The sequence below is a fragment of the Toxotes jaculatrix genome, chromosome 8, assembly GCF_017976425.1.
Source record: "Toxotes jaculatrix isolate fToxJac2 chromosome 8, fToxJac2.pri, whole genome shotgun sequence".
In the NCBI taxonomy this organism is placed as follows: domain Eukaryota; kingdom Metazoa; phylum Chordata; class Actinopteri; family Toxotidae; genus Toxotes; species Toxotes jaculatrix.
This window is the reverse complement of record NC_054401.1, coordinates 14,970,670-14,991,154: the sequence shown is the minus strand read 5'-3', so window position 1 is coordinate 14,991,154 and position 20,485 is coordinate 14,970,670. Positions and strand designations below refer to the sequence as shown.

General features: G+C 40.4%; 1 protein-coding gene across 2 annotated transcripts in view; it reads right to left on the bottom strand.

The window, feature by feature from the left end:
* Window positions 1-213: 213 nt before the first annotated feature.
* The window catches only part of ptprub (protein tyrosine phosphatase receptor type Ub), a 156,418-nt gene continuing 136,146 nt past the window's right edge, over window positions 214-20,485 (bottom strand). For both annotated transcript variants that reach the window (XM_041043968.1, XM_041043969.1), the window contains 11 exons: window positions 19,648-19,684; window positions 18,613-18,710; window positions 16,722-16,838; window positions 15,544-15,698; window positions 14,698-14,833; window positions 13,791-13,940; window positions 11,782-12,096; window positions 7,665-7,790; window positions 5,518-5,675; window positions 3,012-3,147; window positions 214-2,898 (listed from right to left, as the gene is read on the bottom strand). In XM_041043968.1, coding sequence (XP_040899902.1) covers window positions 2,836-2,898; window positions 3,012-3,147; window positions 5,518-5,675; window positions 7,665-7,790; window positions 11,782-12,096; window positions 13,791-13,940; window positions 14,698-14,833; window positions 15,544-15,698; window positions 16,722-16,838; window positions 18,613-18,710; window positions 19,648-19,684 — 1,491 coding nt within the window. In that variant the 3' untranslated portion in view covers window positions 214-2,835. The remainder of the gene's footprint in view (window positions 2,899-3,011; window positions 3,148-5,517; window positions 5,676-7,664; window positions 7,791-11,781; window positions 12,097-13,790; window positions 13,941-14,697; window positions 14,834-15,543; window positions 15,699-16,721; window positions 16,839-18,612; window positions 18,711-19,647; window positions 19,685-20,485) is intronic.

Below are 20,485 nucleotides of genomic sequence, written 5' to 3'. Positions count from 1 at the left end.
GTGGTTCAAGGCAAAGAGAACTGCTAAAAGATCACATCCGTATGAGAAACCGCAGGAGGATCGGAGGCTTAGAGACAGGAAGTCCACGTCCAGTTGTCAGTTCTCTGCTTCTGCTGACAAACCAATCACAAAACCACACAGAATTTTTTTGCTGTGTATGGATTTTTGACAGAACATCCAATGATAATTTGACAACATCTTTTTTTTCCCCCCTGTTCTTTTATTGGTGATCGTTGCCATTCTTCAGAACAAACCCCTTCCTGACCCCAAAATACATCTGTCTTCTATGCCTCTCTCATTAAATACACACCTTGCCCCCACAAATACAATGGTTAAAAACACAGTAGTCATGTACCATTGGTACATACAGAAACACGCAAGTGAAATCAACGGTACTCTCCGGGCAGTCGACACCAGTTAGAGAGCAGTCATAATAAAAAGCTTTGGAATGGTAAAAGTACAATGCACTCACACAGTTGTCGTAGCTGCTGGACAACACAACGGCTGAAATAAATTATGTGGATCGGGATATTCTGAAATGAACTAAATGAAATGCAAAGCAGACAATGGGTTCATACATGCTTTAACAGACCTGTTTTACTCAGAGCACTCAGGGAGACTCAGTTCATACTCGGGTGTTAAAAGTTCTGGCAATAACTCACAAAATGGTCATTTACAGCACATTCAGCTTCATGGTTATGTAGTGGTTACTTACTGTACGTTTTTACTCTGGGCAAACATATAGTATATTATTCATATAATATTCACATAACATAATATACATCTGTATGTACACATTCCTTCCACCCTCGAGAAAAACTGTCCAGGCACTTCCTCCAGTGATCTTTTGTCAGATCACTTACTACACTGTTGCTACCTCATTCTTCAACCTCATCAAAAACAAGCTGCCCTATCAGTGAAGCTGTGGGAGCCTGGTAATGTTGGCATACGGTTAGATTCCTCACATATTCTGGCGCTCCCACCTAAACCAGAGTGTGAGCTGCAAACTAGTAGCAGAGTTCGACTAGCTGCCATTTCTCAGCTTCTGTGTCCTTCAAGGTGTCTCTCCATGTTTATTAGGGCAGGTCCTGAAGTGATACCTTTACCGCTCTCTGTGAAAACCTGTACTTTAAGAAGTTTCAGGAGATATGGTGGAGCATAACATATTTTAAAGGGTAATAATGGAGTGTAGAATAAATATTTTCTTTAAAATCTTCTTCAAAAATGTAAAACGCTAAAGAAAAATTGCTTCCTTTCTGTGTGTTGAGATCTTTTCAGAGGGTGTTTCATTGATTCAGGTATTAACAGTTTCAGTGGTCTCCAGGCATCAGCCAGCAGGTAAAAAATAGTGGGTTAGTGGGTTTTGTTTGTCCATCAGTTCTGTGATAACTAAGCAGCAGGGTCTGTGTGCAACTGTTTCTTTCTATTCTTCCTTTTTATAATACCATTTTTATTTTGAGATAATAAAAAAAAAAAAAAGACCACCAATGTGAAAACACCAGTATCTTAACTGGTGATGCAAAATAGGATATTTTAACCTCTACACAATCTTAATGCCCCTTTTTGTATTTTTTATATTTATTTATTTTACACCACTAGGAACAACAACTAATGTTCATGTCAAAACTGTCAAAATGAAACCCTTAACTGAAAGGGTTATGATAAAATTCAAACTGGCTTAGCTTTCTTCGACAGTTTACAGTACAACCAAATGCCTCAGACAACAAAGGAGTAAAAGAGTTACAGGCTCGAACCTGTAACGCAGCACTGGTTTAGACACTTCACCACAGCATTAATGAAACATCATTTTTCACACCAACACCACCACCACTACTATGGCATGTCGGTACAGTTTCCCCTGCTCCTTTTTTCTTTCCTGCTGGGTATAAAATACAAACAATCATTTTGGAGCGAGAACATCAGCTGATGCAGTACATACTGTGTGTTTGTAGGCATATATCGAGATGAAGCAGTAGAACAAAGTAAAGAGGGGATTCAAGTCAGTCAGTGGGATTGGCACTGTGACAGCAATGAGACAGGAATCTCCCGTGGTGGCGCCAGGCCCAGTGCTGTGGTCCCTGGAAATGTCCACCTATAGCACACATGGTAATCCAGCACAAACATTATGGCAAAATACAACACATTGCACTACTGTACAGTTTCTGCATCAATACTGTTGAGGACTGGGCTGGTCTATCCTAATGCTTTAGGTCTCTTGTTAAAATTTCTTGCTGCTGTTTGTACACCAGTATGGCGACCTTTTAGATTTATTCGGTGATGTGAATAAATCTGTCCTATCATCAGAGAATAAGGCAGTTTATGGTATGGTAGATAAGTCATGCCACAACTACAGTGGACTGCTGTTGTATGTAGCTCTTAAGAGAGGAGAAATTGCTTCCACGTTTAGATAATGCTGCTGTAACTCTGGAATTACATCCAGCCCCCTCGCTGTTTGAATGAAAACGATGAAACACAGCCAAGGTGACCCTTCTTCAGAATAGACAGGTCCATTTTGTAGCTCAGAATATTGTTTTGCTGCTACAGAAACCCTCAGCACAAAAAAGGAGATTTAGTCCAAGAGGCAAAGAGGACCAAGAAAAGCACAAAAAATATCAAAAGAGATAAACATCACCAACAAGGAGGAAATCACAGCTGTACATTAAAGGTTAAAAGTTAGAACCTTGACCAGGCTTTTTTTTTTTCCTCTCCTTCCTCTGCAGTTCCTTCAATGCCAAAGTCCACAGGTCCAAACATTAAAGTAGAGGGGGTCACTGTGTGGCCTCAAACTGAATCTCCAGCGCATGGGATACTGGTGCTGTGGTAAACATTTAGTTGCTATCTCCCTTCAAAGCAGTCCAAGTACTCCAGGACAAGGTCATAGCAGAATCGATACTGATCCTGAGGAAAAATATAATATTCATCAATTAACCAGTGAATAACATGAGGATGATTACAGAAATATTCTTGCCACTTCAAAACATCATGTTTTATTTATTTAAAGAATCTCTTACCAGGGACTCCACCATATTGGGTTTGCAGTTGCGTAGAGTTTTGACAGCATAGAAGATGTCCACCATATTCTGGTACTGTATCATCTCGAGGAGAATGTTGCAGGCACAGAAGGTCCCACTGCGACCACCACCGTTACTACACCAGGGAAGATGTGTCGTTTAAGAAAACATCTCAGGCAGATGCCTCTTTTTCTTTTCATTTGGGATTTGTTTATATCCTTTAATGTTGCATTCTAGAGGCATGGCTCTAGGGATAGCAATGTTGGTTTTAAACACTCAAAAGTTTTTATCAAGTGACATCTAAATTTTCATTTTTCCAATGCTTTCATTTATGACCAAATGCCTGCAAAACTAATAACATTAAGTTACTTTATATTTACTGCTAATTAGCATATGTTAGCATGCTTAACATGTCAGACTAACATGCTTCCCATTCAGTTAATCTAAGAGCAGTTTAGTGTTTTGGTCTCATGTGATGAATAAACACCCTAGTCACTTTTCTGTAAACGTCAATGACAGTGTTACCATGTTCCATCTAGTAACATTTCTGTATCACTTTCAACATGGAACAAGTCTGAACGATTGCAGTCACACTGATGGACAGGCATACACACCGGCACGGGATTACGATGCATCGACATGGGATGTTGTTAAGAACAGTGTGCCTGCCAGTCACGACAGTCTAAGAAGTGATGAACCTAATCCCAAACATCATTTGGAAGTGGCAGGTTTGACTACAAAGAGGAATTGTTTTTAATTTTTTTTTTTCTTTTTGGGTAACAACAACATCAGGGATGCTGCTGTTCCATGTAACTTGCTGTGCTGTCTCATCTTGGGCGTTAGATGCCAATTTTTTCCCAGAGTACCGTGGTTCTTTTACAGTCACTGTGTGCATGTTTCTCGACTAGAAAAGCAGCTTTTCACCCATGTTTACAATGTATTGCACCTATGCCAGAATATATACCACAATGTCAGAGCAGAATAGCATTTGTTTACAAAGCTATTAATTTAGATGGAAAAGAAACAAGAATCCAAGAAGTCAGTTTTCAGCCATGCTAGCACCATCATTATGCCATTACACCACAATTTGTATTTGCTCTATAGTTTTTCTATACCTTTAACATTTATGACATTCCCATCAGCTGCAAATGAACTTTGTGTTATTAGCAAATACATGCCAACATGCTACACTAAGATAGTGAACAGTAAACATTATAAATGCTTAACATGTTAGCAATTTCGTAGTGAGCATGTTAGCATGCTGATGTTAGCATTTAGCTCAAAGACTGCTGCACCAAATACAGCGTAATAATATAGCACATTTAAAACAAAGGTTATTGCAAAGTGTACAAATTCCATAACAAGTTATCCAAAGTCCACAGGCACGCCAGCGGCCTTCTGTTACATGCCGTTTGTGTTTGGACCTTGACTTTCAGTGTGATGTAACCCAGATCCAGTTTTCATTGGCTGAAATCCTATACCGCTGAAGATTCAGCAGAGCATGTACCGTATATGTACAGTATATACAATAGAACTATATGCACAAATGTATCTCTCCAGTGGGACTAGGCCCTCTAATTTGGTTAAGTGCGTTCTGGAAGACTATAATGAAGTATAAACAGGGTAGAAAATGTGTGTAATCTGATAACCCTGTTTTTGTACACAACATCTTGATACAAAAATAGCGACACAAGAAAAGCTGTGAGGAAGACAAAATTGAGAAATAACAGCACAGTGACATTTCCTCAGAAATATTGTCCTGGTCATCATAAATGAAAGGCAATATCAATAAACTACTGGAGGACAATCCACTTCCTCTCTCCTGAGACAAACGCAGCAAAGGTGGGCATGGAAGCCTCTGCAGCGTATACAAGCAATATTAAGGTAATCAATCGTCGTCAGTGCTTTGGCAGTGCTGGATTTACTGTAGTGAGAACCATCGCATTCTGTATTAAGCCATAATTGATTTGATCTCCATAATCTCTTTCCTGGTTGTCGTGGGTAACACTGTGTGACAGCGCTGACTGATGTGCTTTTGGATGGGGGCGGTGGGGATGAACGTGTGACGGGTTGGCAATGAGCTGGACAGCCCATTCATATTCATCAGCGGGTATGCGCTCCAGGGGCTTACAACTGAGGAGCACACAACACCACACACTGCCCTACACCACAATTTGATTCTCTACATTACAAAGGACTGTCATGTAAAAATACTTTGCACTGCATTCTCATTGCACCAAACCACACAAAACACCACAGAGACAAGGCATGACACAGACTTTGTCTCTCATCAACAGATGTGGTCATGATTTACGATGTTTTAACAGACATTTTTGTGATGCCCCCCTCTGCGAATACTCTTTGGGCTTTGAGCGCAATTTTAAATGTCAGTCTTCAATAGCACTATTTCACAGTCTGAGACCTTTTCAGAGAGAGAGACTGAATTTATATCCGCTTTGTATTTTAGTTTCCGGAACATGATGCACATTGCTAAGAGATTACTCACAGGCAGTGGACAGCAGTGCGTCCTTCTCCACACTCTCTTTGCCACTTGTGCACTTGAGCCAGCAGGTTGAGGAAAGCCTTCTTGGAGTCAGGAACATCACGATACGCCGACCAGCGCAGGAACTGGAACTGACACACCACCAGCTGGCCCTCTTGGAGCTTCAGATGCAACAGGAAACATTAAACACATGGAATCTGTGTCTACTGTACAGTGTGGGAGTACATGCAAGTGCTCTAATGTGTCTGTGTAGTATTACGCTTTTTGTGTTTGTCTCAGTATTTGTGTGTGTGCCAGTTAACACCAGTGTTTGAGTGTTCCCCAGGCTGTGCGCTGGCACTCTCAGCTGTGCTCACTCAGCAGACTGACTTTGAGATATATGGGTCTGCAGGTGTAAGTGGGGCCTGAGCTGTGTGTGAGAGAGCTCCCTGTGTGTTCATAACCTTGTCCTGTAGAATCTCACCTAATACTTAAGGACCAGTGGAGAACTGTAAGTCATGCAAATTGAGCTGGCAAAGACACCAACGATGTATGAAGGAATTGCCTCAGCGGAGGTGGGATTTACACAATGTACTTTATTTTTGTACTGCTTTCCTAGCCACACGCACATATGCTTACAATGCACTTCTGTTGACTTTTACTCCCTACCCTTGTATATCATTGTCACGCATAGGAAAAAGACACACTTATACACTGAGAGATGGGCACAGAGAAGAAGAGGTGTGTGTTATTTCTGAGTGATTTGATTCCTCCCATGCTGTGTTAAGTTGCCCTCTCCTTGACAGTGGTGTGCACTGAGCAGAAAAAAAAGGTGCTATAGGTAGAAAGGGGAATGACAAGGGTAGTCGACAGAGGAGGTGAGGATGCCAATCAAGAAAGGAAGTTCTGGGCACTGCCTGTCGCGCTGCCTTGTAATAAACGCCTTGCATACAGATTTGTTCAGTAATTGGTTGACAGTGATCCTGAGCAGAATGCATGTGTGTGCTTATGCAAATTCCTGGGCATAAAACCATACCTGCACACGCACACATACACACTCACGATCAACAAAATGTCTGATGTGTGTGAAGTCGAAATCACTGATTCATATATATGCACACACTCAGAGACAAAATATATGCTATATATATACATAGTCTTTTTCAGCAGAGGAAAGACCATTCTAATGTCCCCCTCTGCTCTCTCTACCATGACAGAACAGTCAGCTGCTTTTTTTTGTAGTCTATTCCATGAGTTCTGCCTAATTCTCTACTTTTTTAAAGTGTGACATGCTTTATGAACACATCAAAAGAAAGTCTGCTTTGCCACCTGGAAAGAGTATCCTACAACTGAAAATATGACATGCATTATGATGATGAAAATCCCCTCTTTAGTATGCTAACAGGCACCTTAGAGAGGGAAGACGCCTATCTAGGTAATGACAAGAAGAAATTGAAAAAGGGAGAGACTGACCTTTATTGCATGCATGTCAATGGGCTTCTTCTTGCATGTTTTGTCATAGAAAAAAGTCCTCATAATATGTAACGCTTTTATGGGGAAGTCTTATGAAAACACTGGTGGCTCTGTTTCAATTTTCTGGACTGCTGAATATCAAAACAATGCCCTTTGTAGTATGCATAATACAGTCTATGAATACATTTTTTACTGATCTGCCATTGTCTTCTGTACAAATCTCCAGCCTATATTTTAGAGTTTTTTTTTTTTTTTTTTTTTTTAACAGTATTTATTTTAGAGTGTATTTATTTGAAAACGTCCTGTGTCCCACAAGGCATACACTAGAGAAGTGCCAATGTGTATGCATAAGAAAGCAATACAGACAGCTAACGATGCAGAGGCACAGGTCCAGAATCAAGTGAAGAGCACATCCAAGAAGTCCTATCGAAATTCAACTCATCATCTGAAGGTCTCAGGAACAGAGTATTTTTACAGCCAAGCTGGTATTACTTTGACTTTGAGGACCTGTGTCAGCTCTTTAGATGCACATTACAGGGGGTAGCTCTAAATGTTCTGTAGGCAAAATGTCACATCTGAATTACCAGTGAGGACCACAGCTAATGCATTTATAATGAGGTTCAAGTTATCATTTGTGAAATACCACAGAGTGGAACAACATGTCCAGGGCAGGCTTTTGTGGCACTGTAATGACTCACCCTTGTTACGTTCTTGACCCGAAACAGGCGAGTGACGACATCCTCGTCTGCTGACATGGACAGAAACTCCACTTCCATGGGCCCGTACTGCTGTAAACCAGGCTCCGGCCAGTACTGAACACACGGCTGCAGATAAAAGGGAGATCGTTTTGTCAGTGATGAAATATGGCGCATACAGTGCTTGCGTTCTTCAGTAGTTGTGGCCAAAAAATTGCCTTTGCTCTTAAAACTTTAGATCATCAAAGATTCAATCTTTAAGAAGATCGAATGATGAAATTAAGCAAGTAAATGTGTGTGTTGGGCTATGTGTGTGTGTCTAAGCAGTGGGGGGGTCTCTGCATGTAATGTTAATAAAAGGAAGAGAGTAATAGTTGAGGTTAACACACAGACACACAAGCATAATAACAGCAATGATAAAACTGGTGTCAGCGTGTGCCTACATAGACCAGGAGATGTCACGGCTTCACGTTAATAAGGAGAGAGCAGAAGCATGGGGAAGAAGAGACATTATGTGCTTTGAGAGATTGCAACAAGAGGTAGACAGACAACTCTGTTGCTAGGAATGAACTGTGTAACAGAGTTCATAACAAGATCTTGCAAAGAACAACTTAAAGTGGCAATAACTCAATTTTCAGGCGAGACCCAAAAGGGCTGAATTGCACTGGCAGAGACGAGATGAGAAATATTTAAAGTGGGTGGTTGAAAAGTGGGATTGAACTGGGGTACCAAAGATTTTGTTTCTTTCTTTTTTTTCTTTGTCTTTTTATTTATTACTGGACTGCACAGGGTGTTGGGGATTGTCTGAACAACGCTAGATTGGTTCTGTTTCTATTTAGGCTTAACATGCAATGAACTGCAGGGATTAAATCCAGCTCTGCTCTGGTCTCTTCACTACTAATGACCTACAGTTTCTTCATCTTCTAGATGCTGGTCACACTAACGCAATAACAACCTATCTTTTTACAACTTTAAAGACTACGTAATGGACCCTTGAGAACCAGTAGTGCCACTGCTGCTAGTTATAGGCAATACATAAGTATATCTACACCAGAGCAGCATTGTCCCAAGAAACACAGAAAAAGTTTTAAGGGCTGATTTTTACAAGAATCTAAGGTAGACCTTGGACAAAAGAAAAAAGATTAATAATTTAAAGTACTTCATTTCCAAGGCTGCAATTCAATGTAGCACATATTTCACATGGTTAATATTTTACGCGTGACACCACAAAGCTTGTAAATGTTGCATTTATGCCTAAAAATCCAAATCTGGATTCTGTGTGAGATACTATCTTCAGTGTCTTTGGCTTTTTACAAGGGGATTCTGTGATTCACTAGTTCATTTTGCACATATTAATTACACAGGTGTGAAAACAAGATCATTTGAGATTATATATAAGTACTTTGCTTATGTAAGATGATATTGTCATGAAGGCTCATGTTAGCTAATGCTCTGTTCTAGTAATACTGATCACAGCAGCCCTTGACACAATGGATATATAGGTATAATATATAAACATATTCTTATTCAGAGTTTAGGGCATCTCCAGGGTCTTCCATGATTGCTTTTATTTGTCGACTTGTTGACCACAAATTTTCTTCAGGACCCAGGACCCCCGTTTGGTGTTGGTTTGTGGGACACCAAACGGGGTCCTGGTCCTGTGTCCTGGTTTTTTCTTTCCATGTTTTCCTCAGGCTACCTTTTTAGACACGATAACACTTGTTATTTCTTTCCATTACTACACCAACAATACCCAGTTGTCCCAACATTATTGAATAATTCAGCAATATTGTCATTTCTGCACGACTGTTTATCTGCCATTAAGGGCTGGATGTCTGCCAAGCTCGTTCAGCTTAACTCCAACAAAACGGAGATCTGAATTATTGGCTGAACATGTCTATAAGTTGTGCCAGCTTTTGGCTCTTTACTAGATTGTGCTAAAAATCTTCTGCTAAAAATCTGAGATTTACATTAGCTCAAAGGCTTAGTCTGGATTCCCATATTATTACTACAGACTTGTCATGTCCTGTTTCTTCCACCGGAGAAATATCTGAAGAATGAAATCATTCCTTTCTTTTAACGACACCCATACTATTTTACACGCTTTCATTTCATCCATGCTTGATTATTGTAATAATCCATTCTTCTGTCCTAATCAGAAAATTGTAGGATAGCTCAACAGAGTTCAACAGAGTTATGATTATACTTCTCGTGCCTGTACATTTTAGAACAGACTTTAAGATTGCTGACTCTTAAAGCCTTCTTCAGTATAGCATCTGATTATCTGAGACTCACAACCCTACACCACTCTCAGTTAAACCATCACCACCACACATATTATACAACACACAAACTTTTCACATGCATATACAAATGAACATTGCACATGTATCCACAGATCTATTTAATACATCTATTGTTGCCATTTTTTTAACTTACTTTTTCATGTATAGGAATTTATGGAAAAGCAAAGGCTTTAAGTACTTTAAAATTTCTCCTTAATAATGATTATTTATGACATTCTTTTAAGGGGCAATGTGTAAAAATTGGCCAACTGTCAAATTCATACTCCAAATAAATAGGGGCAGCATATTACCAGAAAGTTGGGGTGTCCACCAACGCTATCATAAGAAACAAGAAAATAATTTTTTTTGGTACGTGAAGGAGAAGGAGAGCAGCTAGTGCAGGGAAAGACAGAAGGGATGTCGCAGAGAGAGGATGACAGCAACACAGGTTTATGGCCAGCTCGCAGTTACTACTTCTTCATCCTCTCATTTTGGACTGAGAGCAGGCTGGACACTACAGTGACTCACTACCGCCTTATTGAGGTACAAAGTGGCTTCGCAAGATGGGACAAACCGGGGCTAGCAGTAGATATCAGTAGATACCTCTGCAACACAATACACAGACATGTTAGTTAATAATCTTAGTTCATTTTTGAATGTTTTTAACTAAAATATTCTAAATATTTGACATTATAAAGACCTATTGCACCTTTAATCAATTTTGTGTGTGTGTGTGTGTGTTTTCAAGTTCAGTCTTCAGTCTTGCTTCCACTCATTATTACTGCTGTTATTATAAGCTGTGTTTCCCATAAATTGATTTATTGCACATATTTCAAATGGGTGAAATCTCATTTAATTGTAGAGCTGTGTGCAGTGCAATGATTTGCTCCTTGAACTATTCTTGCCCTCACCCTCTCTCTTTCTCTCTCAATCTTTTCATGTTTTCCATGTTAATATTATCCACTTCCATAATCAAATGGATAAAGTTAATGTTAATTCTTTAACTCTAACTTTGAATGTTTGATCCCTCAGACCAGATGAATATTGAAAAACATTTTCAAAGGCTCCTAAGAGTTCATCCTGAGGAGGAACAAAGACAGTGTGGACTAAAGTACCTAGAAACTGAAGAAAACATACCTGGGAAAGCTGAACAGATCTGATCAGTATTATTAGCTATCCAATTAATTTGCTTTAAATATTTCCAGGCTTCAACCAGTGCTGCTGTGGCAAAGATAGCTATAGCTAATGAAAAAAGAGATGTAGGGGAGGAGGAGGAGGAGGACTGCAGCCAACATGCTGCTGTGGGAGAGCCAGCTCAGGCAAAAGCAACAGGTGAGATTGACAGCACAGAGATAGAGCTGAATATGTTGTTCAGTTTGTTATATTTGCAGTGGAGCACCTCATATACAGTATTATTTAATACCCCATACCACACAGGCTCATGAGACACAGTGTGACGCCAACAAAAAGAACCCTAAGATGTGGCTGGAGGGTAATGCAGGCCTGTTCTCAAGAGATGGAACTTGAAGAAGGGAAGGAAAAACTGGGGCGGGTGTTATCTAGTCATGCCTTGAGATCAATGTGGTCAGGGATCAAAGCCCAACAAAATGGCAAGAAGGAACTAATCCCAAGCACAGTAAGATACAGAAACAGTGAGGGGGAGGGTACGTCAAGAAAGTCTCAAGTAAAGTTCAGATAACCTCCAGACTGAAAGTAAAAACTTGTACAGCAAACAGTGACTCCTGAGTGAACTCAAACATTTTGTTTAGTGTCTTTTTCCTTATAAAGTCAACAAATCAATGGCAATAAAACAGTATAGAACCATTTGACCTTACCCAGGCAGAGTTTGACTGGTTGAGTTGGTTGAGCATGACCACTGCTGTGCAGCCGTAGTCGAAGACCAGTCTCCAAAAGTCCGCCGTGGTGCCCGGCAGAGGGTGAGGGGTCACAATGAAAGCGGCCTGCCGATGGAAGCTGTCTGCAAGAGCGGCGTTGATGTAATTGTTGCTCTCCCCTTCTGTCGTAACCAGGAAGGCCAGGGCACGATCAGGCGGCAGAACATCCATGCTGCGGTTCTTCTCTCGGTTTCTGGGCAACAGAGCAATGCTACACTCTTCCACATCCAAGTGGGGAGTCACGGAGTTGAGCGTCTGCAAATGGAAATGTTAAAGAGGTGAGGTGAGAGTGAATGGAAGATGAAATGAAATTGAAGAGAGTGTTTAAAAGATGGGAGGCGTGAAGAGTGGTGAGACATGGCAGAGGAGTCAAAGATGTTACGGAGGAGGAGGAGGAGGAAGAATAAGAAGCAAAGACTGAGATGTAGAGTAGAGAAATGCAAGAATCCAAAAACATAACATTATGGAAATAATCTTTAATACTCAGAACCTAACGCTGACAAACTGATTTAAAAGAAAAAAGGATCAATTAGGCCAACTGCATAGTAAAAGAGAATGTAATGAAGTTTGAAAAAAAAAAAACGCAAAAGGAAATATTGCATACCAGTTTTCTTTGATGAAAACTCTGTTCATTTAGCTGTAATTACATTAGACAACTTGAAAAAAACATTTGGATCATTAATACACTGCATCAATAATAGATCTGTGACTTGCTGATCTCAGTACTACCAGTAGGCTGTTTGCTGTCTGCAGGATGACAGAATAAAAAGCAAACACAGAGATCACTGGGCGGTGGAAAGGCTTTCAACAATGTCAGACGGGTAAGTTTACAAGATCAAAGAGAAGCATTTCCAATTTTCCTTTATGAAAAACTAACAGTTTGTAATAAGAGTGTTGCACCACCTACTGTATCATTCCCGAATCCAAAGCAATACATCGATCATAATTCTTAAGAACTATATAAGGATAAAACTGTATAAAATTAAGAGAGGAACATGAACCTTTTCCAGTATTACTTTGAAATGCTAAACCTGAAATAATGCAGTTGCAGGCTGAGTGTTGCAGCGGGGGGGGGGGGGGGGGGGGGGGTGTTGTTAAGACTGCATTCCTACAAACCAGGCAGAGGATTTCAATGACAGTCACACAGAATCAAAAGTGAAAGGAAACTAACATCACCCTGCACAAATACACACACACACACACACAGATGCATATCCATTTCTATCCATTAGTCTATTCCTTTCTGCACTCTGCTGATTTTAAAATATCCGTGCTATGAAGGACATTTCCACAACAGAGCAGATGCAGTCACCGTCTGATGTTTATAAAACTGTCTGAATACCAAACAGACTGTTTTAACTTAACTGAGCAACTACAGCACACAGCAGAACATATACAACACCAATACAATGTGCATTACAATACTCCCCAAATTGTACACAGTGAATATGGCTGCCTCTAGGTGTGATTGTATCACCTCTAACCTTGATGTTCCACTCATCAGATTTAACACATCCATTAATATTAATATTAATATTAATATTGCTGTTATTAGCGGTAGAAGTAAATTTCACTGTAGTAGTAACAGTAACACATACACCAAGGATGAAATATGTGTGTTGTTTATTTGTGTTACCATTAGCAGTACTGTGGTAGCATTAGTAGCAGCACTACAGTACACGTAGGTGTAATAGTATTATTGTTGGTGTTACTGGAATTTAACTGTAGCAGCTGAAGTACTGGTAGGTTCCATTAAGGTAATTGAAGAAATCATGTTGATGATATTAAACAAACTGCATTGTGAATGCAAATGACTGAGTGTGGGCTGTGTAATTAAGAATATGAGTTTTCATGTTTCATATTTTAATGGCTGCATATTTCAACAAAATGAAACTGCTCTCAAAAATTGATCAAGGCCCTGCTGCTCCACCGTCCAGCACAGGACTGACCTGGAACTCTTCCCGCAGCTGAGAGGAATTGCTCTGGGAATCCACTCGCAACATCTCTTTGTAGGTGACAGCAAACTCGTTCACCAGGATGGCCGTCTCTCCGCACAGACATGCCTCGAGAATGGCATCGTGGATAAAGATATACTGCTCCTGAAAGGACAACAGGCGACATGATTAAGCGCTGTGTATGTGCACACATGAGGGCGTGCATATGTTCGCTAGTGGGTGCCGGGTAACACGTGAGAGCGTGCTATATGCTCGCCAAAAACTAAACAGACATTATGAAGGAGGCAGGTTAAGAAGGAAGCAGGTTATGAACATATGTAGATGTAAATAAATAATCAAACAATGTGAAGAATGGCAGAGATTTTTCATAACCTGCCTTGATCTGAATTAAACATGTGCTATAATGCTGGTAGTGTATCAAAGCTGTGGGAGAATAAATAAATATTTCTAAGTAAACAAACACATGCGGTGTGCATTTAATTAGAGCACCCCTGCAAATAACTACAAATGTAATAAACAGCTAAGTCAATGTTTGATTTACATAATAAGGGGTGAATATGCAAATTATTTTCACATCTAAAGAACAGCGTCGTGCCTACACAGCACACTGAGAGACAATGTGAGTCTTTTCTCTAAAACTATTGCAATGACCTTTACATAAGTCCCAGAGGGGGAGTATGATAATACCCCCCACCCCCCCACCTTGCTCTTTGAATTTCCAAACAACAGGAGGGAAAAACAAATGTTTAAAAACCTGCCTCTTCAAAGGTTCTCCAGTAGAGGAGAGAGGTTACCATATTATGTCCAGTCATGAAATCTCCTAAAGATATATATGCAAGAAAAAAAAATTGGAGAAATCGGACTTAGTTTGAATATGAAGTGGTTTCTCAGCGGTCCTGACCTCTGTCTGGATCATGTTGATGCGTCGAGAGCAGAGGGTTTTGACACAGTTGTAAATATCCACCACGCCTTCACACTCGGCCATGTCCAACATGACGTCCAGCACGATGTAGCAGCCGGTGCGGCCCGCCCCCACGCTGGAATACAAAGGACATCTTTCATGAGGAATCACGCACAGTCTTACAATCACTTTTTCAAGTTAATAAAAATGTTGCTATGGTTTTGAGAATAAAGTGTGTCTGCTCAGGAGCACAAATTATTAACACTACATGATTTAAAAGAAAATGGAAGAGTCTTTAAGGGCACTACAGCGTACAAGTCGAGGCTCATGTAACCAAAGGAAATTGCAAAACTTGTGCTGGTGGCCAAAGGGGTAAGATAGGCTGCACTCTTCCCACTGCCACTTTGCTAGGTGTTATTACATTACGATCTAATTAACTGTGAAATGGTTTCATTTTGGCATGAAATTACTGAAAATTACCTTTGTTAGTTTTTGTTACATTATGTTTAGGCTGTATTTTGAATTCTAAGTAAGGAATTCATGTACGTGTTCATGTATCGCTCAGTTGAGTGAATACGAGTCTGTAAGTCTGTGCTTTAATACTTTTATTTATTTATTTATTTATTTTTACAGGACAAGTAACTTAGCTAGGAAGTATAACAAAAAGTAGCCTACAGATGTTAACAGCTGCCATTATCGATCACTTCATTTCACATATCACAGTCTCTCAAAAGAGAATACTATTAAAATCTATTACAATATCATATTCTGGAAAAATGAACTGCAATAACAGGTGGTTGGTTTTATAGCACTACAGGTTACAGCAGTTGCCAAGCACAGCGTTACCTGCAGTGGACCACCACAGGGCCAGCATCAGGAGGTGTAGAGGCTTTCACTCTTCGTATAAAGGCCAACAGTCCAGTGGCGTGATAGGGCACCCCGTGCTCAGGCCAGGATGTGAAGTGGAACTGACGCACCTCGTGCTTGGTTGAATATCCTCTCTGTCAACACAAACACAGTACACATTAGCATTGCATGTAAAACACTATATTTTTAGGCTTGCATTCTAACTATAGTAGCCTACAGGCCATTATTTAATCCAAGACGTGCTCCTATCCATTCGGAGTCACCCCCCCACCCCTCCATGAGAGATGTGGCAGATTTTTCGGTTCAGTGTGAGGACAACCAAGACATTATTTTCGTGGGGTGTTAGGCCTTCTAGGACAGTTAGGCCTCTGGGCATCACATGCTAGTAGCAACTGCAGTGTGACAGACATGGAGAAAGGAATTACTGAGGCTCGGGGAGGGCTAGGAGGTTTCTCCTCTCTGCTGGGTGGCTGCTACAGTCACACAGCAATTTCTTCCTCTGTACAGAGATGACAAAGTAAAGCCACGCAAAGCAAAGATTTGTTGAAGACAGGAATCCAAAAAAATAAAGGAAAAGAGCTATGAAAAACAAGCTGTCACCAGCTCCCAAATTTGTGCCGATTTGAATAAGCAGCAGCGTGTGCCCATGGAGAGCGACTGTGACAGTGTGATGATAATGCTCTGTTGGTGCTACTGTCAATCCAGTGTTGCTCTGAGCCCTTCCAAAGAGAGATCCCCCGGGAGACTGACAGGATGGAGGCCACTGGGGGCACAACACTTTAACAGCTATGTTGGAAAGACGGCAGGGGTATTCACATAGCTACTGCTGTTAATTCCTCTAAATTTAACATGTGTACTTCATGCCCATCAGCTCTAAGTCCTGCCAAGTATCTAATCCGTTCTATTAATGTAGTCGTTCTAATTTTAATTCTTACTTTTCCAGGTAACAGGAAAACAAGGCTGTCTTCTGTTCGTCAATAAATAACAGAACGAGACAGAAAAAAAAACAGAAGAAGTGCAATTTAGCACACACAGCATCACATGGTGCTTTCCCGCCTGAAAGAGTAGTGAAACTGAGAATATTACAACAAGTATTAACAAATGTAAGAGGGTAAGCAAACAAGGCAAGGTGCAACGCAAATCTTAGATAAACTCACCCTCTCCAAGGCAAAGGTACGAACTGTGTATTCAGCCAGTGTCTCTGTCTTAAGCAGAGTGATTTTAATGTTGCCGTACATCTCGCTGTCATCAGGCCAGTATTTACAGCATTTCACCTGTTCAAAAACAGCGTGGCAACAGAGTTAAACCTGGTGTTGACATTCTTGGAAAATACATCAGCAAAACTGTTGAAGGTGTAATATGAATTAATCTGTTTGATATAGTTGTGTAGACTGAATGTCCAGAAAATTCTCTACAATTTCAACCACATTCCCTGATGTTAAGCATAAACATAACTTAAAAATTTGACCAACTAAATTTCCAACTTTTCTCTTTGACTAAAGTACTTCATAAATTTCTATATAATTTAAGGGAAGAGACCGGATGAAGTACTTCCACAAAATGTGCTGCGTGTCCATTCTCTGCTATTGAACAATGCTGGTGAGGTGTTTTAGGTTGCTCTGTTCCTGCTGACTATGTCAGTTTAAGTTAATAAGTACATAACATTATCATACCATCAATTTTATGCAGTAATGCATTATTTTTTTTCCCTTGGTCCGGAGCAAATTAACCAAGCTACTGGTGTGGAAAGGTATGAAAAGCAGCCTTAGTATGATCCTTGCATTCTTTCTTGGGTCAGTTTTGGATTTGTATGAATGTTCTTTCCATTATATTTGTAACTTAAGCTTTATAGTCAGAGCATAATTTAATATTGTAAAAAATATATACACATAGTAATATAATTTATAATTAAGGGATGAAAAAAAATCAAATACTTCATTTGTTAGTTTAACGAGAACAGAGAAATACGGGTGTGAAATTTAATAAGTTGAAAACGTACAACGGTTTCAACCTCGAATGCTGCAGAAGAACAAAAACAACCTGTTCCTCTGCAGATATTTCATCTCAGAGGGCAAAGAAAAGAAAAGCACAATAATCACATAATGGTGGGAAGCATAATGAACAGGAGGGCAGCAATCTTTTTTCACCAACATCAGACACAAAAGAGGTAATTTTTTTTATTTAATAGAGGTGTTATTTGGATTCAGCCACACAGTCCAGTCCTCATTTGTTGACTGTTCCCTGAATTGTTAGGATGGAGAACCAAATTGGATGTAGGGCTACTGCTAGAAAAATGGTGTCATTTTAACCACTCCACTGAGGTAATATGTTTCTCTTGCCAGGGCCGAAAAGGATGGAATACTTAGAGCAGAATTCATATGCTACAGGTATTTATGTGAGGTGGAAAATAACTGTACTACAGCACGGCCATTAAACCTGTGTAGTCATGCGGTTTATATAAAGACAACGGCCGTAGATATGTGGCTCAGAATATGTTTATATGCGCCACAAGTATTTTATAGCACATTTTATGGACTCGCCATCATGAAGCAGATCTCTATGATACACCATTACTTTTCATGATGATAATGTCATAACAGACAAATGGGAGCTAATCCATGTTACAAAACTTCAACATGTTTATGGTTAAGGAAAAAAATTATGAAGAGACTTTGTGTAAACTTCCTTACAACATTGCTTTTGATTATTCCCGAATTTCAACTACAACCAAACGAATGTTGTACAGAAAGTTAAAGGAACAGATTGTCATTTTGGGAAATACAGTTTTTTGCAGAGACTTAGGTGAGAAGATTGATTCCACTGTCATGACCGTACATTAAATATGAAGCTAAAACAAGCGGCTGGTTAACTCAGTTTAGCCTGGAGACTGAAAACCAACGTCCTGTGAGATCCACACTCACCAAACCCATAAACACCTTTCAAATAAACACCATAATGTTTCCTTATGGCAAATGTGGGATGTTTCTAAGCACTAGGTGGTAACAGGAGGAGGAGGAGGAGGAGAAGGAAGGAGAGTACATCACTTACCCTGCCAACCTCCACCAGCTTAGTGATCATGACGATGCTGAAACAATTTTCCTGCCACACCATCCTCCAAAAATCGTACAGAGTCTCCTGCTTGGGCCCTGGTGGGTAGAGGGAAGGAATAAAAGAGAAAGAGACACAAACCGCAGCATCAAAGCATTGCCCTCTCAATAACGGAGTTCTTGGTGCTGTAAAATCTTGTATTATTGCGACCTAAGTGTCCTTCCTCAGACGGCAGGGTACTGATCTCTCAAGATTGCGCCATCAATAGCGTTATTGGGAATTCCAGGCATATAAGGGAAGGGGCGATGAGTGACAAAACAACAGCAGCAGCTTATGATGAAAGCCCACAGGACCATCAGTCACTCATTGTCATCTGGAGGAGTACACGTTTAGGAAGCTAGATACAAGTTTAAAACGAGGATCACGTAGGAAATAAATGCTCTGAGAGGAGAAAACACTGCTGACATCTTTTTTTTTGGCAAGTTTCATCTGCTACTCTCTGTCTCTCTAAAAGGAGCAAGAGGAGGTGCTGGTGCAAGATAAGCAGATGAGCATTCAGACCTTGAGTGACTTTGTGATGGGAGCTCCCTAGAAACTGACACTCGTTGGGGTACACAAATAACAGAGGGAAATTTTAAACACACACACACAGTCCGATTGTCCATCAGAAGCGGCTTTGTATTTGAGCGACAGTGGGTGAACTACAGGTTCTCTCCCTGTCAATGAGCACACCGCTCCACATGTCACAGAGATTGAGAGGCTATAATTAATGTATTTAATTATTCACCTCTTCTCATGATTAATTCAGTGACATCACTAGCACAGCCTTCACAGGACGGTAGTCACATTGTCACCTTTGGATTTGCCAGAGAGATGGTTTTGGCAAGGGACTGTGCATGAGTAGGCTCATTGGCTTGATCATCTTCAATTTACTGCACCACAACAAAAGATACTCACCATCCCAAATCCACACGCACACACAAACACATACACACACACACACACACTACTGTATAGGCTTGCTGGGATACTCACCCTGAGTGGCGATGAAGTGGTTGGATCGATGGTAGCCCTGAAAGAGAGAAGAGGGATGACATGCTGAGTAAGCCATCTGCGCCTCAGGCTCAGCTGTATGGGAGGGTGTCTCTCTGGCTCACCCTTCTTTTTTTTCCTCTCCTTCTCCTTTGCATTCAGCTCTAATACTGACCCACTCTCTGCAGCTGTGAACCTATTTCCTATGTAATTTTCCTGCACTGTCTGACCTGTTGCTGACTCCAGACCATGTCTTTGCCCTCAGAGACTCCACAGAGAGTTTGGAGGAGTTGAGGCAACACATGGTAAATGCTGCATCTTGATAAACTGCTGATGAATCTCTGAAAAAGTGATTTCTGAAGTGAGTCGGGCGAGCTGACTGAAAAATACCTGAATCCCTGTGACAGTTTAATAAAGATATGATAAAGAAAGCAAAGGCGCACGCTCTTCAATTTCGGGTGTCCGATTTATTTATCAAACTCCCGCTCGGAGCGCTGTCCCATGAAAACACATCAATTTTCATTGAAGATGCAATATGTACTATATCTGAGATGATGAATTAACAAACTAAAACCACCCCCCCCCCTCCCCACCCAAAAATAAAAACTCCACCTCCTTGAATTCTTCCACTTGGGTCAAGTGGAAGAATTTCTTACACAGGTTACCCATAAATGCATGATATCATCACCAACATAAACAGTCTTCTAGGGCAAACTCTGACATGTACAGTGAAATATTCTGAGATCCTTTATATCAAAGGTTGTGACCGCCTTTGATATAGATGACAGACATTTTCATATGGTAAGTATGGGGTGAAAATGAATGAACAATGAGGTGTCAC